Raw genomic sequence first — 26,249 nt, forward strand, 5'->3', positions numbered from 1 at the left:
GAGGTCACCTCGTCTGAACCTAGCTTAGCTTCTCCCAAACGAACCGCAACCTATAAACGAAGAACAAACCTTATTTACGTCTCATGAGTAAATGGAGAGAGCTGAACCATGAGACTGGATTTGGACAGCTGACAATCCTGAATCCAAGCCCTAGGATAGTTAAGCCTGGCATGACAACAAAACAACTGTGGAGGAGCAAAGTAGTCACAATCTCTTCCCTAGGAGCTTGCACATTCATGCTAAACCATGGTTTGGCTTAGTGTGCCTTCAAGCCAAGTAAATATTATTCCCATGTGAAGATTCAAGGGGTCGGTTTGAGGCCTAGCAATAGTAAAAAGATAAAGGACCCCTGACAGTCTTACTCTGGGGTAGCGGTGCCCATCTCACTTTACTGGCCGAGGGAGCTGACGTTTGTCCGCAGACAGTTTTTCCAGGTCATGCAGCCAGCATGCCTAAGCCGCTTCTGGCGAAACCAGAGCAGCGCACAGCAACGCCATTTACTTTCCCGCTGGAGCTGATTAAGAACCTCTGTTTCTGCATTGAAAAGCCATTTCTTCTTTTTCTATTTCTTAATTTTCCTATATATCTACTTGCACTTTTGGGCGTGCTTTCGAACTGCTAGGTTGGCAGGAGCTGGGACCGAGCAACGGGAGCTCACCCAGTCGTGGGGATTCGAACCGCCAACCTTCGAATGGCAAGCCCAAGAGGCTCAGTAGTTTAGACCACAGCGCCACAAGGCACCTCAAAAATTTGTGGCAGAGGCAAGAAAATTTGGAGAGCTTTCATTTTTTTTGAATTGGAGTAGTGATGAAGTCTTAGTCCAAAGATGGGGGAGAGGAAGGAGTAGACTTTGGTAGAGTATAAAAGGTAGAGACAAAGCTCTGAGGATTATTGGAATGAATGGGTTTTCCTGGGGGGGGGGGGGACGTAGTGATGGTGTTTGGCCAGAGAAGAGATAATGGACTTTTTAATGGAATGAAGTTTGACTGATATGTTTACTGCCTCCGAAGGGGCTCAGCAACTCAAGAGTGTGAACAGGGATAGTGAGTTCAGAGGGAAACTGGAGCTGGAGATTACTGGAGCAAACAGTTGGATGGGACTGTGGGACAAACAAATCAGAGTTGAGAATACATAGTTGAAAATGGCCATAAAAAAAGGAACAGTGTTTCAAAGAAAGCCATTGCAATGATAGACTGCAGGTCATAGAAGGAGCAAAAGGTAGAGTTGGTGTGAGGGGAAGACGGAGAGTGTGCAGTACTGAAAGTGACAAACTAATGGTCAATAAGGGGAATTTCTTTAGTGGAAAGTCTGAGCGGTTCCTGGAGACAAGATAAAGAGAAAAACCACGGCAGGGAGTGAGAGACTTGGTGCAGGTTTCAAGCCAAAGAGATTAGGGAGAGAAGCTCGAAAGCAGCTGAATCGATGAAGTCATTGACATAAATACTTAATTTGTTAACAGAGCAAATCTATTCCCGTTCATTCAAGAGTAAGTCACCCTGTTTTCAGTGGGGCTCACTCCCAGAAAAAAAGCAAAATAAAAAATAATAATGCAGCCTATGAGAGAGAAACAGAAGGTTGGGATTTAGTCCAAGACAATGGTTTTCGAACTTCTTTGCTCCAGGCTATCCTTTCTACACCAGCATGTCTGCTGAGGATGCCCAGAGTTTATTCCAAGGATTTTTTGCATGCTGCAAAGGAATCTGGGGTATAGTCTAAGACTAAGATACCAACTCAAGTTAATATTGGGTCTTACTATCATCCACTGAGAGCACTCAGAATATACCCAAGTCTCCCCTGCAATGTTAGGCAAGACTTTTCAGGGAAACTTTTTCCAGCATTGCAAAGTCTCCTCCTCCCACAGTGTGGGACCTCTGGATCACAGATTGGAAACCCCTGGCTGTTCAGCAGGACATGTGTTAGCTAACTGCACACAAAAGCACACCTACTCTGCAAATTAATGCACTCCCCTGTAGATTAACCTACGTTCTTCTAATCATAACATACAGAGTTTCACATCAAAGTTGTTTGTGGGAAAACATGACATAAGCAAGCATGCCAAAGCCTTTTGCAAAACAGGGTTTTATTGGGGCCTCGTTAAAATAACTTGGGCTATGACTCCGTTGCCTGAAGGATTCTGCCAGTGCAAGCTGCATTTTACTAAACTGAGTCAGATACTAGCAAAGTCGCCTTGGGATCATCCTGTAAAACTAGTGGAGGCTAATGATGCCTGAAATATATTCTTCCCAGCATCTCTAAGCCTGAATGGTTTTTGCAAGGGAGCCTCCAAGACAAAATGTGCCTCTCTAAACTGGGGTTAACCATCCTGACTGTTTGGTAGAGTCTCAGTATCAGTGATGACTTCAGTTCTTCAGAAGGTCCATTTAGCTTTATGGCGTCAATAAAATATTGCTCCAGTAATACTCCAATTCCAGGCACTTGTCTGGAACAGTGGTTCATTAATAGTTTGTAGGAAGGACTGTGTCCTTTTGAGCAATTATTGCATTATTTTTTTCAGGACTGCCAAGAGGTCCCGTTTGCTTTTAACGATGAAGACATGTGTGATTTCATTCATTATCAGCTAATACCTGGAAAGCCATCTCCACTATTAATGTTTCTGTCTCTGGATTAGCCAGAGCCTTAAAGTCACTTAAAGTGTCTTTTCCTTTGTTTGCTTTGTGTCAGGAAATGCTCTCCTCTGTTTGTATATAACTCCTCTTCTCCCTAAATAATACTTCAGTCATTGGGGCAATTGTGTGCCTATTTTGCAAAGTAGGAAATACATTTCTCACTTTCTTCCAGTCTTTTAGGTTTTTTTCCCTGCTTCTTTCTCATGGGATATTTTTTGTAACATATGTGACTATGTTAGTGCCTGCAGGACCATTGCAGTCATGATGCTAGTTTGGCCATTAAGAGTAAGGATGCCCAAGCTGGCATGACCAATAGCCAGGGGCAATATTTGGAGGGCCACAGGTTTTCCAACGCTAGCTAAGAGGACCTCTCCCTTCTTGAATCCACATCTCCTCTACCTCTTTATGATGGTTAGGTATTAACACCTGACTGATGTTAACCATGGCTTGCTTTCTGTGTCCCTGGGTTTCGAGGTATGTTTGATTAATGTTGATATACCATACTTTTCCATGTATTAGATGAGGGGTTTTTACTCCAAAATAAAGTATAAAGGAGGGGTCGTCTTATACCGGTACATGGGTAGTGCAGAGAGGGGACGGGCGATTGGTTGCATCTGCGAGCAGGATCTAGCGATTGGGTGGGTGGATGGTGTCTACTGCAAGGGCTGCTTTGTATTGGCTGCTGCTTTGTGAAATGGGTGGGTTATTGGCAAGGGCTGGTTTGGATGGCTGCCGCTTCGGCATTTTGGCTTGTGTCGCTTGCGGTTGTTAGCGTTTGCAAGTTGGGTGAGTGATATTAGGTTCGGGATTCCCCCAAAAAAATTGCTCAACAACTCTGGTCAACTCTCCCCCCAAAAAGCTCAACAACTCTGGGCGGCCCTCCCCCATTTTCTTAAGTTTGAGCCCCCCAAAATAGGGGGCGTCTTATACATGGGGACGTCTTATAGACGGAAAAGTACGGTAACACTGAATTGTGTATGTGAGGAAGAGGTGGAATTGACATGTGAAGGTGTGGGGCTGGGGAAGTAAGTGGTCAATAACTGGACGGTCGGAGTCCCTGGAATGCGTTCGGTGGATTTATGGTTGTGACGCACTTTGAATTTGAACAGCGATCTGAAGCTAAGTTCAGCTACAGGGCAAGAAGAGCCACAAACTTATCAAGAGTCTATGCATAATGTGACTGCTGTTTCTTTGCCTGGAAAAGCTGTAAATTTTACAAAGATCGTTGGTTTAAAAAATAAAAAGCTTAAGAAAGCGAAAGTGATCTAAGCTTTTTAAGATGGCGCTGCTCCGTGTTGAAATGCTGACGCAACAGGACATTCCAGACAGAAGATATATGGGGGGGGGGCAGGACGATTAAAACTCACACAGGAGAAGAATATATGTGAACTCTCGTTTGATACTTATTTCAGCAGCTGTGAAAAAATCGGATGAAAGAAGAAAATATTTTAGTGACTGGTGGGGAAAGATCGGGATTATTTTGGATTTTGAGTGAAGATTTGGACTTTAGAAAAAGACGGCAGTAGACGGGTGCGAGGAATCCCCAAATTTTTGAAGCATGGGAACTCCAGAAAATATTATATGATTTGGCATAATATTCGGTTTAATTGATATGTATTTGTATAATTTGAAATAATGAATGTGATATAATCGTGTTTTAATTGGAAAATTAATAAAAATAGATTATTAAAAAAAAGGGGGGAAGTAAGTGGTCAAGTCCCTTTTCTCATTAAAGGAGAGAGAAAAGCAACATGACTTTAAGAAGAACAAACTTTTTTTTTTCACTTGGCATCACAGAGATGGCCACACAATCCATGCATTTAGCACATCTTAATGCACCTCAACCTCTTTGTTGTCCCCAAGCGTCGCAATGATCAAAATGTGCTGTTTTAACAAGAAAGCTCTTTATAAATTGCATTGCATCTGAGACTGAAGAACAGATATTAAATGCTCAAGGCTGTACCCTGGAAGGCCACTTTATTAGTAACCCCTGGAGCAAAGTGTTCTTTAGGAAGGACTTTAGAGCGGATACAGGAGTTGCAAGTGTAGCCAGTTGTGTTTACCACCAGACAGCAAACGTTTGACAGCTTTTTTGCAGAGTTATGCAGTAACTAATTAAATTAGAGCTGCCATCCATCACAGATAGTGCTTGCTCACATCCAATTCTTGTCTTTCCAGCTCATTGTCTGGATTTGGTTGCCATTGCAAAAATTAGTTTTGTTATCTGCCTGCCTTGGATGTCCGTGTACAAAATGCTTGTTTGTAACCAGGATAAGCCTTCTTTGGTTCAGATCCTTCATTTAAGGGGGGGATTAGTAAAGAAAGACTGCTTTATCTTTCTGTCACCAGCATAAAATGGCAGCCATGGACACATTGGTGCCATGAATTGGAGAGTTTGTTTACCAGCATGGAAGCCGGTACATTCATCAGATGACCGGGAATTGTGGCTTTTTTATTATTTTGTGCAAGAAAATTTCTCCACTGTGTTGTTGAGGTACTAAAAAGTATAGGCAGAATACACTCCATTGACTGGGGCTGTGTTGTTTTAGTCCTGAAAGCTACCCATGGACAGAACTAGACAGTTGGTGGCAAACATAAATTCCTGATACTAGTTGTATCCAATGTTGTAGCTCCACTCATGCACCGTAATTCCTCCACTCTTCTCCTTTCCCCTGCCACCCCCAACTTTCAAAATTGCTTGAAGTGGTTAGGGAAACCTCCTGAGCAGATTTTGGTTCCCATGGGACGTCCTGCTGAAAAAAAGCCACCTTTACTATTAAGCATCTGTTTTTTATTTAGTTCTCCTTAAGCCAATTGGGGTTGGAAGCCTTTCCTCTTCCTACCAGTTTGTATCTTAATTATGCTTTTTGTGTTTGCTGCTTTAGACCAGCAAATTCCCTCTTCTGAAGTAATATAGTAGGGATGGGACCAGCTTGGGGAAAAAGCATTTATTGCTTCTGTTTCTGAGGCCCATGTCTGGGAAATTACAATATTATTTACCACCCCTATCAAAGCTCTTTACAACGAAGTAAAAACAAAACTTAAATGCCATAAATGGGTGAAGCAATTAACACTGCTAAAATCAATATTGAAGAGTTCAAAAGCAGAAGGTGCATGATAAAAAGGTAAAGGGACCCCTGACCATTAGGTCCAGTCGTAACCGACTCTAGGGTTGCAGCGCTCATCTCGCGTTATTGGCCGAGGGAGCCGGCGTACAGCTTCCAGGTCATGTGGCCAGCATGACAAAGCCACTTCTGGTGAACCAGAGCAGCACACAGATACGCCGTTTACCTTCCTGCTGTAGTGGTACCTATTTATCTACTTGCACTTTGATGTGCTTTCAAACTGCTATAGGTTGGCAGGAGCTGGGACCGAGCAATGGGAGCTCACCCCGTCATGGGGATTCAAACCGCCGACCTTCTGATCGGCAAGCCCTAGACTCTGTGGTTTAACCCACAGTGCATGATACCTTACAGTAAAAAGGTTTTACTAGGAAAACACATTTAAACCTGTGATGTCCATTACAATTCTCATTGACATTCTATTCAGTTAAATAGCATTTCAGACAAGTTCATCAGTTGGCCTAGTTTTATTTATGATCAGTTAGCAGCAGTATCCTGCTTTTCAGGCTGCACGTTTTTGGTATCAGGCATGCAGGCAGGGGTAACGTTCCTGGCAAAAGCCTTTTCTCTCCTCACTGATTCCCTGAACTTGCCCTGTGGCATCCTTTTCTTGCTCTGTATCTGAATAAGTTTGAAGGGGAGAAGAAAAAAGCTGCCTTTCTAAACTTGATTCAAGACCCAGTGTTACAGTTTAAAGCAGCAAAGATTGCCCAGCACTCCCTTCTGTTGATCTCCTGGGTCCCAGGAAACGCTGCCAAAACCACTCATCCATCTCACCTCATATATTCCAGCCAATTGATGTGACTGAATTTGTGTTACCTGCGAGAGAAAGTGACAGTGAGAACATTTTGGAAGAAATGTTGGAAGTTCATCCTCTCCCTTTCACGGCTCACTAGATTTATTTTTATGGTAGCCCCTCCTATCATCCAAGCCATTTATTCCCTCTAATTCAGTTATGCCTGATAGAATCGTGGAGCTGGAAGGACCCATCTAGTCTTCCCCACCATCAAATGCTAAGAGAAACCCACCCTCTTCACTGCCCTGGCAGAGGCAGCCTGTGCAGTTGAGGCCACACTTTGTCAAAAGGGCAATAGAAGCATCCCATTGAGTTCTTGCGGTGCTATAAGCCTACATACCTCTTGTCAGTGAAGCCTTGCTTTCCACATGAGGAAGGTTACAGCGACACTTCATCTTAAGAGAAGCAAAAATAATCAAAGTTGTTTTCATTTTGTGCTGCTAGAGAATGCCTTATTTTTTCCCCCTCCTTTGGAGCAGGCAAGGTTTTTGGGGAGCCTAAACACGGCATTTAGCATGATTGTTTTGTGCTGGTTGTGATGACACTTTCCACGGGAATCATCATTCCACACATATTTAAGGCTGCAGTTTTTAAGGTACAAGCCATTAAAGGAAATAGGACTGATTTACAAGTAAGTACGCATCGCATTGAGCCTCCCATGTTTTCTCAAAGTTCCCACAGCCCCTTGGGCACACAAAAAAGCGGGGGTTATGGTGATAATTAAAACACCTTGCATTTTCACTATCCTTTCTCTCTTTGTTCAAGTCCTAGACTGAAAGCAAATTCATTCCCATTGCAGGGTCTGACATTTGAGGAGGTCGAGAACTTCTTCACGTTCCTGAAAAATATAAATGATGTGGATACAGCTTTAAGCTTTTATCACATGGCTGGAGCATCTCTTGATAAAGGTATGGAACATTTTATGCCCCTGATGTTGTATTTTCTTTAAGAGGGAGGCCAGGTGTGCATGTTCACATCACCACACCTTCTTTAAATGACAATATTTGGGATATTTAGTGTATTGAAGACTCATGAAATCATTATTAGATACATATTTTTTTAAAGGCTGGCAGAACATTAGCCCTTGCAGGCCAACTAGTCTGATCTACCAGCTCTCCCAGCTGGAGGTGACATAGTACTGATGTTCCTTGCTTGTAGAGAAACAGCACATCAGGGAAAGAGTTTATATGGAAAGCATTTTGTTGCTGTGCTAATTTGTACTGTATATGCCAGGAGCTCTCTTTTAGGAAGGGTAACATTCAAAGATGGTTTGGGGTGAAAAATGAGCTCTTCTTTTGGAATTCAAGATATTTTATTGTACCAATACAAAATGCTGATTTTGAAAAAGGTTTTCCTGGATTAGGTTGCATCCAATGTAGCACTAAAGTTACTTATTCTGCTGACATGTTTTGTACCAGCAGGATGTTGTTGTGCAAGAGTGTGTTGCACAATGAGATTCAACTAGCACAACTGTTGTACAGTGGTACCTTGGAAGTCGAACGGAATCTGTTCCGGTAGTCTGTTCGATTTCCTAAATGGTTTCGAAACCAAGGTGCGGCTTCCGATTGGCTGCAGGAAGCTCCTGCAGCCAATCAGAAGCTGCGGAAGTCGCGACGGATGTTTGGGTTCCAAAGTTTACAAAACTTCTGGGTTTGCAGCATTCGGGACGCAAAATATTTGTATTGCAAGTTGCTCAAGATCCAAAGTACGACTGTATTGGATTCCTCTGTTGTGCAACATTAATTGAAACTCACCTCTTGGTGCTTTGTTCACAGAGAGAGGAAGTTAGAGACAGCCACTGCAGTCTAAAGTGGTACACTCTAGGAAGGACTGTACCACATGAATTGCGTAGTGAGAAGCATGTTTGCACAATTTGTTATATTGCAGTCCACGTTAAGGATGTTTTGACAAAGCATCTTGACGCTCACCATAGTTTGTAACCTCTTAAATTTGGGTGATTGGCTTGGCTCCAACTTGACCCTTGGCATCTCCAGACAATCGGGAGACAATATGGTTATTTTATTGTTTGTTTATTTATTTATTGAATTTATATACCACCCTATACCTGGAGGTTATGACCATGTTATGACTTGGGGAGCCACATGCTCATATGCTTCTCTCCCAGTGCTCTGTGGATTTGCTGGATTCCCATTTGCAGAGGAGTTGCCATTTTTGTTGCAGCACTGGTTACAAAATGTAGAGCGTCCCGATTTCCCATCCAGCACATATTAGCATAGCAAATACAGACAATGTTTGCAATAGAGTTCATGAATAAGTGATTTCATTTGCAGCAGATCAACTTAAATTTCACTGCACAATTTTGTTCTCTGCGCTAAATTATGCTGCAGTAGATTTCCTAAACTTTCCAAAAGTTGCTACAAGATTTTCAGACGGAGAGAGAGAGAGAGAGAGAGAGAGAGAGAGAGAGAGAGAGAGAGAGAGAGAGAGAGAGAACTAGAAACGGAGTGGATATAAATAATATAAAAAAACAGTATTTGCATACTTCCTACTGATGTAAACATCAATATTTTACACTGTCCCAATTCTGTGTGAGTGTTCCATATTGTCAGTGGATGTGGGCGTAACAAAGAAAAACTGAAGCTTGTGAAGAAGTAAGTTGGATTTGGGTGCAGTTTTGCAAAGGCAATATTAATTGATATTCAGTATACTGGACAGTTAGCCTCTGATGGTGATTAATAATATCATTATACAGGCAAGATCTTCTCAGTTTGATGACATGGTACATTTACCTAAGGTTATAAATGGGATCTCCCAAACAAGTCAGTACTGTAGTTCCATTAAATTAAGAAAAGGCTATGCTTGCTGTTTCTTGCACAAATACCTAAATAACGAAAGAAGCTAATATCCCGCCCCCCGAGTAATGTGTTCAATTATAAATAGATTTTCTGATTATTGAAACAGTACCTTTTATTTGATCATTAAACACAATCTGTGTGTGCCATATAAATCATTCTTCCACCCAGCCCCCAAGGTAGCATACTCTGTTTGTAAAGATTTAGAAATGTTATAAATCGAAATGCGTGGGTGGGAAGTGAGTAGTATAAAGTGCTATTGCCTGCTTCCCATTTCCGTCCTTGAACCATACCTGACATTTGCCCCCACCATGGGGGGGGGGGGAGAAGACTGTAGGAATGGGATGATGTGTAAGTCTAGGTAGGTAAGTATACCTTCAAGGTATAATTTCTATCAGCGGAATAGCAACCATTCAGAAAACTTTATCCATCAAAATACTTTTGGTAATCCATGGGGTTTGGCAAGTACAGTACTAAATCTATTGAACCACCTTTTCTTCCAAGACCTACAGTTCTGAATAGAAGGGTCACATGTTGAAGGGTGAAACATAACTAAATTATTTTGAGAGATCCTTTCCTGTTGCAGAACCACCAAACTGCTCATTAAATTCTACCACCCACCTCATTTCAGCAAAAGCACGGGCTTGTATAAAGGGGGAAGGCTGCCAACGTATATGCTTTTTTCCTCCCCTCCAACTACCCATACAGAACAGATTTTCCCTGTTTTTGTTTTTTGTTTAAGAAGCAACATGGGGTTTCTATGGAAGCAGCTGTCCAGAATGAAACTGAGGTGCTGAGCTTCCCAGTAAAATTCAGGTGCTGTTTGCCTGCAGCCTTTTTCTTTTTTTCTTTTGCTATGACATGCTTTGGGGAGGCCCATCTTAAATGCAACCCATTTTTTGTTAAATATATGCACATTAAACAAAACTTTTTCAATTATGCCTTGCAATCTATTTCTCTTTTTCCTACATTAAGGTATCTACCCCAAAAGCATGCCACTTTATTTGAGATGCAACACCCAACAAGCCAGATGAACGATCCTCAGAAAAAAAAATTAAGTGTTGGTTGCTGGGATCTACTCCTCTAGCTTGATTTAGCCCTTTTAAAAAAATGTTTTGTGGGTTAGAATTGTAATATGAGCATTGTTAGTAAGCAATCTCCCCCCCCCCCAAAAAAAATTGCATGATGAACCAGCGTGGATGTGATGGGAAATTGTGACTCTCCCCTATTTCCTGTCTCTGTGTTTTAAAAACAAATGCTATGGTGCACAAGTCCGAGGAGAGCAGGTATCCGGCCAGTTTCCCATTCTGTGTTGACAGTATGCTTTGCGATTTTAAGGAAGCAAACCAAATGCTGCATTGATTCATTGCACCCAAGACCCACTGAGATTTGATTCCGCTGTGCTAAAGTGCAGCCTCCTATGTGGTAGTTGAGAAATAGTTCCAACTGGGGGGGGGGGCTGCTATTTCAAAGAAGGGCTATTAGGAATGAACTCAGCAAGGGAAGGGGAACCTGGAAATCATAACGTTCACTGCTGCTGTTTTTTGGTCCCTGGCAAATTATACGAAAGTGTGTTGTATTGAATCAGGTTAGGTTAGAGGTGTGGGACCTTCCGCCCTCTGGGTGTTGTGGTACTCCAACCCCTATCAGCCCCAGCCATCATGGCCTCTGGGCAGAGGGGATAGGATTGTAGTGGCTGTTCCCCATCCCTGGACTAGACCCACCTAATCCAGAACTAGCAGTAGCTCTCGAAAGTCTCAGTTATCAGCCTTTTCTAGTCCAGCTCCAGGACCTTTAAATGGAGATGCCTCTGTTCTTTGTGGGATTGTTGATCTGCATGGATGTGTCAGGAGAAGCCTTGAAGGTCCTTCAGTTTGCAGCAGACCCTGCAATACTTAGTCTCCAGCAGTCATTTGACCCGACAGTAAGCAAAGTCTGAGGAAGAGAAATATGTGCTGAGAACCAGCTGGCCAAAGCACTGCAAAGCTTTGACTCTTGGGAAGACGACTGCATTCAAAAGCACAATATCTAATTAAGTGTTCAGTCAGTTACGGAGCTGTTTGGGCTCTGTGCAGCCATTACACTCCAAGCCATGAGGAGAAGCACCCTGGGTGGGTTCAATGTCACATTCCTGCTGTTTCTGTCCCTCTGGACCAGAATTTTTGCAGGGTGGGTGGGTGGGGAATAACTGAAATTGGGGTTCCTCCAAGTCCACGACTGCACACGGTGTGCACAAATCTACAGTATTCTAGAACGTAGCCCACTGTCGTGTCTGTGCATAAATGCAGCGCTCAGTGGAGACCAATTATTGTTGCCATCCATCTTGTTGTGCTTAGCTCTTTTGAGAAGCCCTTCTCATAATTGGCATTGATTGATGCTTTTCTTCTTGGGGGGAGGCTGCCGGCACCCTGTGGAGGAATATTTTTGCCACAATTGCAGGATACAGGCAGCGCATAGTGAGATCTCTTCTGTCTTTAGCTCTAGCGAACATGGAATTATAGTCATGACCAATCATGAGCTGACAGGACAATTTAACAAGTCCCCTGGAAAACATTAATGCAATTCTAGTCATAACTCATGTTCTCACAGTTCTTTTAGAGAAGAAAATGTAAGGTTTGGATTGAAACTTTGAGGGGGAATCAAGGAATGCTGGTGATACGGAGAGATGGATGGGCAAAACCCTTGTCAGTAATGCATTTAACATACTAATCAGTGACCTTGAAGGAGCTTCTTGCTAATTAATTTTTTTCCTGGGAAACTGAAAATTATCTCTGCTGGTAAGAATTCTTCATTTTGCTCCCCACCCTGGAGTCAATTACCATGGTTGAAAAAGAGGAGGACAAAGCTATATTTACTTTAGGTCTTTTGAAAAGAGATAAGCTGTAACTTTCTGCTAATAATAATAATAATAATAATAATAATAATAATATATTTATTAATTTATACTCTGCCCATCAGGTTGGGTTTCCCTAGCCACTCTGGGTGGCTCCCAACATAATAATAATAATAATAATGCAAAAAAATCAAACATTAAAAACTTCCCTATACAGTGTTGTCTTCAGATGTCTTCTAAAAGTCAGATAGTTGTTTATTTCCTTGACATCTGATGGGAGGGCATTCCACAGGGCGGAATACATTTATGATAGGTTAACTTTGTACAATCATATGCTGTGGCTCAGCCAAAACTACTGGAACCACTTTTGGCATAGGGTGAACATAAGGTGTTCTTGTTTTTTGCTTATTTTTGGAAGATAATATTTTCAGTCCTGCCTTATCAAAAGAGCAGCATTTGAAATGGAAATTGCACAAAAATGCACAAAAATTCAACCCAGCACTAAACAGTTCTCCCCCCCCCCAAAAAAAATAGTCTCTCTCTTTTAGACTTGGGTGGGTCCGGAGCAGAAATTCATGGTATAATGGGCTGATTTTAAAATCCCGGACTCTCCCACAAACATCTAAATATTACTGTCAAATTAAGCACATTGAAAAACTGGAAAATCCTGATCAACTTTCTGGTTTTCTGATTGCAAGTTAAGTTTGTCAAACTCATTTAGCTACCGGGTATGTGGCTGCCCAGCAGCATGACAAATCGGGCCACGTTTTGACTATTTAACCTCTGGCATCCAGTTCTGCAAAGAGCTACACCAAGACTCACAATTTGAAAGTGATAAGAGTGCCATCTGCCAAAGTGTATTTTTTTCTTTATAAATTAAGAGATTTCTTTTCTCCCCTGAAGCAGCATCAAGAAAAACAGAGTTGCTACCGAAGAAATTCTAAAGTCTGCATCCTATGCCAAACTCAGTTATTTACCACTTTTGTATCTCACCCTTCTCCAAGAATCTAATGAGGACTTTCTATCCTCATAACAATGATCTTTGCTAGTGTAAGAAGGGATTATTTCCCCAAGGCTGTCTAGGACCTATATAGATGCATTACTTAACAATAGTTTTTTATGGAAGATTTTGAATTCCTAAACCATAGTTAGGGATGGGCTGCAAACCAGGATATTAACCCATAGTTTGGAACAGGTTTGCAAATCATCGCTAAAGCAGTTTCTCTGCCTCCTCAGTCTCTCTGCCTGCAAGGTGACAAGCAAGCCTCACTGGTGGGAATGGTACTGTAAGCCACATTTAGATCTGAAAATGTCACACAGGAAGGATGACTATATGTTACTGGGCTGGAGAAAGTAATGGCATTGCCAATTCATTCCCAGGGCATTGCACTACCACGGTACTCCCTGACCCTGAGAGATAAAGCCTTATTGTGATCAGCAGCTTTTACATTTTGCAGTTTCTGTTGATAAAAGCATAAGATCTAACTAGAATCTTCTAGGGCCCTTTGATATGTGGAGAACTGTGCATACAGTAGATTTGAAGCACTAGCTTCAAAGAGACAATAAGAATTGGAAGGCAGTGTGTGTTGATTCTCAGTGCTTGCTGATGTAAAATAAGCTGCTACACATGTTGACAAATGTTTTAGTCAGTGATGGAAGGCACCGGTAAGTTCTAAAAATACAGGCTTTAGAAATAGCTTAAGATTCAAGCTGGCTTTGATATGAAAAGATCGATGCTGTACTTAGGAAACCTTGAATGTGAACATGTTTGTTTTATGAGGAAACTTCCTCTAGAGAAACTTGATTTTGTTTCATAAATCCTAAAAGCCCATCTGTCTGTCTCAGGACTCCCTTGAATGTTATCTTTGCCATCAAGAACGTTGCATGATTTAGTGAGCGTGCACAAACAGAAGAATCAAATTGCTGAGGGATTCATTATTCCCGTTCAGGAAAAAAATAAAATAACAAATCTTTCAGAAGAGCATAAATAGACTGGGTAAGAAAATGGGCAAAGTATATACATATCTGCATTTGAATGAAACTTGGGAAAGGCTGGAAGGATTTATATGAGCCTTAGAGCTAAGCACAGAAGTGCATCAATTAATAAATATCAAAAGCAAGCAAAGATAATACTGTGTTGTTGGATTAGGAAGACAGGCAGTTATAATTGACTAAGGTAAGAGTTCTAATTAAAGCTATAAAAACCATGACCGTGAAAACCAAATAGGCTCACATTGGCTAAAGGCAAGGATAAATCAAGCAGCATATACAACATTTGAGGAGGGGAAATGAAACCGCAGCAGAAAAAGTGTGGGTAATAATTACTGAAATGTTATGCTTTCATTCTTCTATACCAAATAATGTACAGCTTGATTGTACAGTATTGAGTTAACTTAACATTGCATGGCACAGATGTGGGCAAGTCATGGTAGCCCAAGTGACCTTCTGTCCTTGGGAATTGGGAAAGAATGGTTCAGAGTCCTAAAAGTTCTCCTGACCTCTGAATAGAAGTGTTTTGCTGTCTCAGCATTGCGCGAGCACTGCGGCAGCCGTGGTGCTTTGATGTTTTAGGATGTGGCCCATTGGGTTCTCCCTCTGTGCCCTTCCAAAACTCTTCTATAATTGTACTCCCTGAATATTGGCAGAGCAGCCCTAATGATGATGCTCCAGCTCAGCAACACAGGCTTGGCTCCTCAGGCAGAGGACTTCTTCGGCTGAAGTCCTACTGAGCTGAGGTAGTCAACTCCTAAGTTTTATGAACCATCCTATATCTGGTGATGGAGAAGAGCTAAAGTAGGAGTGGGAAAGCTGTGCTTCTCCAAATGTTTTTTGGCCTACAACTCCCATCATCCCTCACCATTAGCTAAGCTGGCTGAGGCTCATGGGAATCCAACAACATCTGAAGGTCCACAATTTACCTAACTCCTGACCTAAAGTTATCCAAAAGTGATTTTAATTTGGTATATTCTATCACATATGTTGACAGAAGTATACAGTTTAACATCTGAATTTTCACTCTGTTGACCTTTGGGTTGTTTGAAGTATAATCTGTTTCTGAATGAAGTCTGAACATACTTTTGTTTGAATAAGGCCTTTCTCGGGTATTGTAGGCACTGATATGTCCCCCCACCCCACTGCCACTTGCTTAGTTGAGTTTTGTTTTGTATCTTACTTGATAAAAAGAGTTCAGACAGGATATTTGATGAAAGATGTTTGCACCCAGAATATCTGAGCTAATCTCTTCCCTCTGTCATGCTTCGTAAAATGTTTGTATAAAGTGAGCAGTCTCGGGACAGGGTAGAGAATATGAAATTCTGTTCAAGCATTCAGAAATGTTATACAGAACTACACAAAATGCATTGGGTGACTGATTTGTTTTCTGTTATACAAATGTCTCTTTTAACCACCCAAATAGCTTTTTGTGGCCAGGAGATTCATTAACCTCTTTTTAGAGTGGGCTGAAATCATTCAGGATATTTGGCGTTATTTCAATCCGTTTCAACACACACCTCCTCCCTTTGGGTGTGTATCTGTCTGTAAAGAAAAATGGTCCAGAATATATCACCCTTGACATAACTGGAAAGGGTTTTGCTTCAAAAGCAATAACATGGAAATCCTCCAAGGGCTGCTGCCTCCAATCTTTATTTCAACATTAAATTTTGTTGCTGGTTTTGTTTGTCCACTAGAGACCTTAGAATGTGTTTGTTTTTTGACCAGCAGAAATCTGGGACTACTAAAACATCCTTCATAATTCCTCAGGCCCTGGGCGTTCTTGGTTTGCAGGTGGTTTTTCATTTTTATATCTCTCCGCCACACCTTCCCACCCTCATAATGGAACAAAATTAATTGGCAGAGGATTGGATACCCTACACATCTTTCTGGTTTGCCCCAGCCACTCTGGGCAGCTTCCAACATATATAAAAACAAAATAAAACATCAAACTTTTTTTTAAAAAAACTTCCCTGTACAGACAGCTCCGGGTTAGATAACTCCATACCCTTCAACATTTCTCCAATGAAAATGGGGACATTCTAAGGAAAAATGGGACATTCCGATACCAAATCAGAAACCAGGATGGCTTCTCTAGATCAGGGATGTCCCTGGAAAAGAGAGACACTTTTGAGGGTCTGGTAATATACAATATCAGTTTAGGTCCTCTGCAACCCTTGCAACACCTCTGCTCATTTGCAGCTAGGATAATTTTGCTAAACCTAAGCTTAGTTCTGAATTTTCCCACAGACCTCTAGATCCTTTCCAACAGATCCTGGCCATCTTTTCTTTTTTTTACAAGCTCCACAAGAGATACATAGATAGACCAGAAGTTACTGCCACCAGCTCACGTCAAGGATGCAATAATCATCCGTACATCTTAAGTTAAGCATATGTTCATATAAGCCCTCCAAATAGGTATCCAGGCAAAATTGATGTCGACATGAAATATGGTCAATGTAGCCAGGGCAGTGAGGTCCTTAGATCATTGTGTGATAGATGGTACCAGAATCTCTTTGTAGGCCAAATTGCACATGCCCAATTTAGCCCCAAGTCTCCTGCTTTGGCATTTTGCAGTCGGCAGATCTGAAAATGTTCTGCAGTTACTGTAGCCATATCAATGCTGATGCTGCCTTTGCCACAAGCAAAGGAATGCTGTAAACTGCAAACACTTGGCCTAGCAAACAGCAAGTTCCTTGCTTGTTAATGCTTCTGGGGATATGCCCCAAATTGGCTCACCTGGAATGCTGGCTTCTGTTTGAACATCTCGAAGAAAGCTCATTAGCATGGGTTAGTTGAAAACATGTTAGCTTTTAATTAATTATAAAAAGCCTTCATGTGAACAAAAGCTTAATAGCTCTTCCCAGGTCAGCCTAGTAAGAGCGTTCAGCGAACACAGTGACCCAGTTTGCAGGACTCTCTTGTAATTTTTATTAACCTTCTGCAAAATCTGCAGTAGCCGGAGCACCTACGGTTTTTCTATTTGCTGCTGACCTGGTTGTAACTCTGCAGGAATGTGAATTTAAATCACTTTGGAGGAGTGTGGGAAAGGGATGAGGGAGGGAGGATCAACAGGAGCAAGGCTCCTTTCCCCCAGGCCAAGAGGGAAAGCCCACTTATGCTGCTTTGCATTTGCAGTTATGCAGGCAGAACAAAATGCTGTGCTAAATTTATAGAGCTGGGCGATATATTGATAAATTATCTGAAACCAGTATGACGTTCAGATCAAGATACCAGTTTGAGACCATTTTAGCTGGCTATAGATTGTGCGAGCTCAAATTTCCTGCAGATGCCTACCTGCACCTTTGAGGAAGCCCCATGCCACTCCAGCTTGCATGAGCCAGAAGGGTATGGGAGCTTGCTCAGATGAGGGGCAGAAGGTTTCCCACCCCCCAGCTGAGCAGTTCAACGACACCCCAATGTCCCTCCGGCTTGTGCGTATTAGGGCTTTGTAGAGTCGGCTGGTGCAGCTTGACTGCTTCTTCCTCCCCTAAGGCGGGGAAGAAGAAGAAGCCAAGATACATTCCAGAGTCAGAAGTTGTGATACAGCAGCATATCGCTGTATTTACCGTAGCTACTGATATATCATGATGTTGAAAACCAGATATTGCTCAGCCCTAGTTGCAAAGGGAAAGGTCACAATAGCTGAGGAAGGATTGCCAAGTGCTTTAGGTGATTGTGTGGGTAAGGCCTACTTATTTATTTACTCCATTTATATCCCACCCCTCCTTTAAGGAGGTAAAGGCAGTATAATCGCCAATTGCCCTGCACCAATTTTAGGCTAGCAACTATCTTGTGAAGTATGCTGAGAGTGAGTGACTGGTCCAGGGTCACCTTGCGAGCCACATGGCTATGTGGAATTTGAACCTGGATCTTCCTGCCCCTGGTCTGACACTCAATCAGTAAACCACACTAGCAATGTTGCGTACATGGGTATAAATAATAATAATTTATTATTTATATCCCGCCCATCTGGCTGAGTCTCCCCAGCCACTCTGGGCGGCTCCCAATTGAATATTAAAACATTACAACATTAAATATTAAAAGCTTCCCTAAACAGGGCTGCCTTCAGATGTCTTTTAAAATTAGGATAGCTGTTTATTTCCTTGACATCTGATGGAAGGGCATTCCACAGGGCGGGTGCTGCTACCAAGAAGGCCCTCTGCCTGGTTCCCTGTAACCTCACTTCTCGCAATGAGGGAACCGCCAGAAGGCCCTCGGCGCTGGATCTCAGTGTCCGGGCTGACCAGTGCGGGTGGAGATGCTCCTTCAGGTATACAGGACCAAGGCTGTTTAGGGCTTTAAAGGTCAACACCAACACTTTGAATTGTGCTCGGAAACGTACTGGGAGCCAGTGTAGATCTCTCAGGACCGGTGTTATGTGGTCCCAGCGGCTGCTCCTAGTCACCAGGCTAGCTGCCGCATTCTGGATTAGTTGCAGTTTCCAGGTCACCTTCAAAGGTAGTCCCACGTAGAGCGCATTGCAGTAATCCAAGCGGGAGATAACCAGAGCATGCACCACTCTGGCGAGGCAGTCCGCTGGCAGGTAGGGTCTCAGCCTACGTACCAGATGGAGCTGATAGACAGCTGCCCTGGACACAGAATTACCCTGCGCCTCCATGGATAGCTGTGAGTCCAGAATGACTCCCAGGACGCGCACCTGGTCCTTCAGGGGCACAGTTACTCCATTCAGGACCAGGGAGTCCTCCACACCTGCCCGCCTCCTGTCCCCTACAAACAGTACTTCTGTCTTGTCAGGATTCAACCTCAATCCATTAACCGCCATCCATCCTCCAACCGCACATTGCATTTTATAGATTGAGCTATATTGTAGATTTGATAGGATCCCCAAAACCACAAGTTTCATTCTGTGAGTCCAGTAGGGTTCAGGCTTGTTTTTCTGCCTTATTTACGGTATGCTACATGACAAACCCCTTCGAAACTGAGGAGTTTTTAGTACAGTTTACAACATGGAAGTCAGCTGCTCAAAGAAAAGGGTCAGTCCTATATGGCAGCATCTTTAGGTGCTGGCCAAAATGTTCCAGTTAATTTATTGTTTCCTGGCACTAGATCACAAATTGACTGGTATGCATCTGGGCTGCTTTACATAGCATGTGAATAACCCAAAACGCATGTCCTAGACACCACTAGCTGGTACAGAGGATACTTGCAAAAGCTTGAAAGCCATCCCAAGAGGTATAGTCACAAATCTCTGGCAAGCGATTATCTGTGAATAGAGGATCATCAACAACATTATGCAGAGGTGTGCTTGCCCCATCTGTTTTGTGTCATCTTGGGTCTCAGATTCATTAGGCTTCAGGACAGTAACAAACTGTTTTTGTTCATTACTCCAGAGGCACTTTGGAAAGGAGACCTTCACTGTTTCTGTCTGTTGTTGGCATGTCCTTATCAACTTAAATGGGAAGGTGAAACCTGACTAAGACTCAGGACTATATGGCAATATATGCAAAAACCCTGAGATTAATCTGCTCTGACTACCTTATAAATGTGGGGAGGAGAAACCAACTCGGCTGCCCTAATTTAATTATAATTCATGGGTGTTTTAGGCGCGTACAAATGTTCCGTGTCACAATAGGCAATCGCGGAGCCCTCTTACTAGGGCTGAATTGCCTTCATCCGGTGCATCCATTAGCTTGAATTACAGTTCATTATAAAGTCAAATGCCTTGCCTCTACCCAAGTGCGGTTTGTGCCTAAGGGAGCATTGGATTGAAAGACAGGTTTTCAGATAGGTCAAGTGTGCATGTTTTATAATTTTTAATAGCTTAAAACACTGGCAAGCTGTAAATGAACTTGCCGTTTCCCCTCGACGTATCTATACTTGTTTTCGCCTCGAAACCTCGAGTGATGCAGCATAATTTACCATGTGTCTCCTTGTGAGCGTTGGTTACAGATAATGAGGTTTCCCTGCTGTTCACTTGGCAAAAGACTGATTCAGAATTGTTTAGCCCAATTGAGCTAGAATTTATGCAGAAATTGCTTGGAAATTAAGCCCCCCCCCTTCTTCCTTCACAGAATATGTTTTGTCATACACCCTGCCCACTCATGAGCATGCACGAATACATCAGCCTGTAAAATGCCAGGAGCACCCAATGGAGTTTCTTCTTTCTTCGTCTTCAATTGTACATAAAGGGGCCTAAGGGGTGGAAGATTTAAAGCATGAATACTCCTATTTCTCTGAAGGTCAAAAAAAAAATAGATCACAGTGTAGCAAGTAAAGCACAGTTATGAATGCCTCTTGGGTTTTCTCACTTTTTATCTAGGGAATAAAAACCATAGGAAGCTGTTTTTATCCCAGAATGGCTGCTCACCCTTCTCAGGTGGGCACCGGTTGCCGACCTTGGCCCTGTCCCACCGTTCCCACCAGCAGAAGCCCACATGTTTGCCAGCCGTTTGGGGAGCAGAAATATGGGGCAGGATTCCCCACCAGAAAGTCAAAATTAAATGGGCCAATCAGAGGCCCCACTGGAGGGGCAGTACCTTGCCACCTGACTGGGCATTGGCTGTGGGCCATGCCCAGGCAGGCGGCACCGCATCTAGTCTAATTTTCCCATGCAGAGTGGCAGCTTGCTTGCCGAAGTCTTTCCCATCATTTGCTGCACAGTCCTTTTCGCAGCTAGGATTGAACCTGATATCTTTAGTACACAAAGGGTGTGATCTGCCACCAAGCTGCTTTTCCTTTCATGGCTCCCAATGGAAGTGCCACCCGGTTTGCCGTTTTCTGAGTCACAACAAAGTGCAGAGGACTGTGTAAAGTTTTAAAATCAGGGCTGCATCTTGCCTTGTGTCTGAAATACTCAGACACATGCCCAGAAGTTAAAGATGTTTGAGAAAGTAGTGAGTTAACTGTGCAGCACCTGTTGAAGAAGAAGCTGCAACCGCCACAGTTTTGTGTCCCTCTATCTCTTTCCTGTAGAAAGTAGAAAAGGTGTGCCATAGAGGTTGCATCTTGTTTGCAAGGCTGTGATGTAATGATGGGTGTAAAAGTGGGGCACAGACCCCCAGAGTCACATACTCTGGTTATAAAATTGCCTTTGTTTTGAAACTAACCAAAAGGTTGGGTGGCTGTGGTGATAAAGCATGATGTTCAGTTTTTTCATGTGTCTGTGTTTTAATTGCTTTTGCTGAGAAAGGTACAAGTGCTATTAAACATTTTAAAAGGAGGTTGCAATTCAATATGCTCACTCTGCATGTTTTGTTGCAATTTGAGTGAGGCCTCATCTATATGTAGATGAGACCAAACTCTATATCTTCAGTTGGCAATGGCTGTATAATTTTGTCGATGCTACATGTCTGGTCTCGGTACATATATGATTCCAGTGAAAGTGAATCTATACCAGGTGTAAACAAGCAGGGATGGCTAACCTTTGGCCCGCCAGATATTAGTGGACTACAACTCCCATCATCCCTAGTCAGCATGGCTGGTGGTCATGGGAGTTGTAGTCCTACAAACATTTGGAGGATCACAGATTTCCCAACCCTGCAATAAAGATTAGAAACCCTGCGATACTGAGTGGCTTACCTGGAGGACGCAGCAGGAGAGGAATTGCAAATGAATTAGTTCATTGACCCTGAAAATGGGACGCAGATAAAACCACCAATGTGCCTGTGAGACGGGTTATTTTTCTTCGGCGGCTGTGCTTTTAAGCATGAGTATTGATGCTCTTGGCAGCTCTGGAGTTTCCATTATGCTAATCAGCAAGTTGCCAACCAAGGGAGCCTTTCTTCAGGTTATTAAGCTCAAGGAAGAAATTGGCCTGCTTTCCGCCGCAGAAGATGAAGAAACCAAAGGGGGCTAGGTCATGGCTGGCACTGCAGGGTTTTGCTTTTCGTCGTGATGAAATCTGCTGAGAGACAGCATTTCTGCTGCCGGCCTCATGTCCTCCTTAGCACAGGTGTGGGCCGAAGGAAACTAATGAGAGCAATCATAGATAGGAGAGCAAAAGGAGAAGGTGGGTAGAAAAGGGCGAAGGGACAGGATTGGCATTTGTGAAGAGATTGTCCTAGAGATTACGTGACAGCGGATCTTTTCCATTGTTATAAGAAACTAGTTTTAGTTTCTTTAGTTTCTATGATCAACTTGGGGTTGAGCTTTCCAACTGAGCTGCCCCATATACAGCCAGTCCACGGTGTGGCACTTCCTCCTCCTCCTCCCTCTCCATGGCCTCCTTGTAGAAATCAACAGGGATGAGGACAGGAACAAAAATAAACTTAGTTGGCTCTGCCTTTCATTTGTTCTGACTGTGCCTACTGCAGGTCTCCCTGCTTTTTCTACCATACCAATCCCAATCTGCATCAGCCATCACTGCCCAGGATTTTAAATATGCTTGGCTGAGTCTCCCCTCTCCATTCCCTTCCCCTGGGCAACAAGGGTGCAGAGATGTGACAGCAGGGCTGGGGCCAACAGCTGCAGGCTCCACACTTGATATTGGTCATATGAGAGAATAATGCCTAAATAGGGCTATATAGATAACAGCAGTGTGGATAACCAGTAGCTGGCAGAGTGGTTGAAGATGCAAGTTTCATCCTAGATATGCTATCTTCCTTTTTGGATGCCTGTTTTTAATCGATGACATGTGAAATCTTGAATCTCAATATTTGTCATAAAATGCATTCCATTTATTGCACAGCAATTATTGCGGGCAAATTTGTTTGTCAATGTGCTTAGCCGTCTTTGGGCATCTTGGCTCTCCAGGTATCACTTTTCACATGGCAAACATTATGAAACTTGTTTGTTGCGTGCTCTCATTTCCTTGGGGATCACTTCTGTTTTCCCTGAGTGGAGTCCAGTAAGAACTGAGTGGGCTTCACTTCTCATTTCTCATTTTCTTTGGCATGCCATGAATGTTTTGGGGCAGAATTCTCTCCGTGAGAATTTCAAAAAGGAAGCCAGACAATCCAACTTCAGATGGGTGTGTGTGTGTGTGTGTGTGTGTGTGTGTGTGCACAATAAATACTAGAGTCCAACTAAGTTCAACTCAAGCCTGTTGAAATGAATGTAATTTCAGTAGGTCTACTCTGATTAGAAGTATCATTAGACAAAACCCTTGGAGAGGAGTATCTTCGCTGATCACTAATTAGGATTTTTCATTTTCTCCCTCTCCTTGACCCATAGTTTCATCTAGCTTGTCTGGATTGTAGTATATTGCTTAATCTATGGTGACTACATATTTAAAGAGTTGTTAGGGGCAGGCTCTGGGATGTGAATGTGTTAACACATGGTGCAGCCTACCAATATTTCCTCTTGTGCAGCCCCCATTCTGACAAATGGGAGCTGTTCAGGGAGCATTCCCACCCATTCAGTTAGGGTACCAGACAGGGCAAAGACTCCCGGCGAGCTTTGTACTGCTGGGAGCGAGTCATCAATGCTCTGCTGAACATGTTGGTGGCCGGGGACTGGATTGCCTGCATATTTCGGAGATTTCGAAGCTCTAATGCAGGCATCCCCAAACTTCGGCCCTCCAGATGTTTTGGACTACAATTCCCATGATCTCTAGCTAACAGGACCAGTGGTCAGGGATGATGGGAGTTGTAGGCCAAAACATCTGGAGGGCCGCAGTTTGGGGATGCCTGCTCTAATGCATTGCCTTTGCTGGACCCTCCTAGCGCTCTCCTGATTTCTCCACTGCCGTGTCCAATGGATTGTAATGAAATGCCCATGAGCAGGACAGGCAGGCTGCATCTGCTGTGATTGGCTTCAGCACTGCAGTTAGATGAGAAATTACATGCTGGTTGGAGCACATTTTCCAACTACCAGTTGTATTGGCTATGAAGAGGACTCGCCCCTTCAGGCCAAAGTCAGGGTTGGGGGACAGAAAATCCTGACTGCTGTTGTTAGCAGTAAGATAACTAGAGACATCAGTAGGGTCAGCTGGCATTCCTTCCGTCGCCTCTGCCATATTGCCATCTGATTTTCACTTTGTTCTCATTAATCTTTCAGACACTATGCAGCAGGTAGCCAAGACTGTGGCAAAAGTGGAGCTGTCAGACCACGTGTGTGATGTGGTGTTTGCCCTCTTCGACTGTGACGGTGAGTGCTTTTACCCTTCTCCTTCTCTTTCTTTCACATTGGGGGCTAGCGGTTAGTCCTCTTGGTCTAGAGCTGAGGAGACCCAAGCTCAGCCATAAAGCTCACAGACAGGTGGCTTACGGGCAGTGATCGTCTTTCGCCCTCTTCTGAAAGGAGGTCATAAGGAGGTTGGGAAGAAAAAATGGGTGTGGCAGGAGAGAGCCATGTATGCTGCCTTGAGCTCCTTGGGGGGAAAGATGGGATAGAATTATAATAAATAGTAATATTTTGGTAGCTTTTGTTTCCAAACGTAAAAACATAGGGTGGCAGTCATGGATGCTTTGGTTGAAATTCCTGCATTGCAGGGTGTTAGACTCTTGGAGTCCCTTCCAACTCTATGCTTTGCTCAGAGTTGACCCATAAAAATTAACAGGTGAGACTAAGTTTTATTCCAAGTAAAATAGAGTTGAATATCACCCATAGTGTCACACCATATTTTGGTTCCAAGGACTGTCAATAATCTCTTCATGGTAAGCATTCAAAATGAAAGTTCATGCTACATAACTCTAATAGTTTGCTCTGTACTTCCTTTTGTTTGGCGTCATTTATCCAGATGTGCTCAGAAAGATGGGCAGAAGAGAGCTAAAGTGGTGCCCATCACTTAGTATTTATTTATTTATTTATCTATCATATTTATATCCCACCTTACCTCCAAGGAGCTCAAGGCAGCCCCCCCCCCATTTTATCCTCACAGCAGCCCTGTGAGGCAGGTTAGGCTGAGTGGCTGTGACTAGTCCAAGGTCACCCAGTAAACTTTGTGGCTGAGGTCCTACCAGGTGTTTCTCTCCTACAGTGTGTTCATTCTTAGGCAATGGACGCTTAAGACGCACAAAGGAGCCATAGAGGCTTCTTCATTAGGGCAAATGGGACTCTGCCCCACCAACCTTATCCTGCCCTCAGCCAGTCCCCACCTGCCTGCTTCCTTCTTTACAATTAGTCCAGAGGGTGACACCCAGAGGGTGTCAGGTTTCTCAGTCTCGCTGTTGCCCTTTGTCAAGGGTGCTTTCCTTCCAAGGAATGCACACAGCAGGGAGCTAACTATTGTCCACAGTCGTTTCTACAGCTCTGGAGACCTACACTCACCAATCTAGCATCTAGGTCGCTCTTCCCAGTGCACTCCCTTATGGAGCAGCTGCAGCAGCTGGGGGCCACTCCCCCTCCACCAGTTTATGTACCTTCCCCCAACAGGCTGCGCACACGTAGCCGGAAGCTTGCTTCTGTTCCAACCACTTCAGGAGCACCGTGGTGCATGGGAGAACGGGGAAGCACCTGGCCCTTCACATCCGTGGCCTGCCTCTTCCTCCTCTTCCTCCAGCTCTGAAGCTTCCCCTGCCTCCGACTCTTGCCTCCTAGCTGGTACAGTTCCCCGCAGATCACTGGCCCCCTCTCCCAAGTCAGACTCCAGACTCCCTTCCCCCAGGGCACACTCATCAGTGTCCTGCCAGTCCCTGACACCCCTGTAGAATTCAGCAGGGAGGAGAATGGGAGCAAAACTAGAAGGAGCTGGCTACTGTTGGTCCCACTGCCTTCTCCATCAGTCCCTGTATGCACTTGTTGTTGTTTAGTCGTTTAGTTGTGTCCGACTCTTCATGACCCCATGGACCAGAGCACACCAGGCTCTGTATGCACTAGCCATTACTAAAAAGAAGGCTTATGGGACCTTCCAGGGAGATATCCAGGAGGTTCTGGGCAATTTCCTTTAGCTTATTAGAAGTCGGGACATAGGTTTGTGTAGGTCTATCAGTGTCCATTAGGCATAGTAGTTGACAATGTCAAAAGGTAGTATACTATGGACTGGGACAAATGAGGTGGCTGCAGCCATCCTGCTTAGTCTGAGAGTTTGCCAGGGATCGCTTGTCTAACCATGTTGGGTTAGGCGATGTACCTTTAACCTGATCCAGCAATGGCAGTTTTTACATTTTTCTTTGGCTTCTGAATCCGGAGCTATTTCTTACTTCTGCCACGTTTGTAAGCCAGAGC

The 26,249-nt window shown here is 43.5% G+C and overlaps 1 protein-coding gene across 2 annotated transcripts in view; it reads left to right on the forward strand.

Annotated features, from left to right (window-relative positions):
• MICU1 (mitochondrial calcium uptake 1) overlaps positions 1–26,249 on the forward strand; it is a 136,816-nt gene that overhangs the window by 105,398 nt on the left and 5,169 nt on the right. For both annotated transcript variants that reach the window (XM_060274896.1, XM_035138592.2), the window contains 2 exons: positions 7,345–7,453; positions 24,141–24,230. In XM_060274896.1, the coding sequence (XP_060130879.1) occupies positions 7,345–7,453; positions 24,141–24,230 (199 nt within the window). The remainder of the gene's footprint in view (positions 1–7,344; positions 7,454–24,140; positions 24,231–26,249) is intronic.

Source organism: Zootoca vivipara, chromosome 5, assembly GCF_963506605.1.
Source record: "Zootoca vivipara chromosome 5, rZooViv1.1, whole genome shotgun sequence".
Classification (NCBI taxonomy): domain Eukaryota; kingdom Metazoa; phylum Chordata; class Lepidosauria; order Squamata; family Lacertidae; genus Zootoca; species Zootoca vivipara.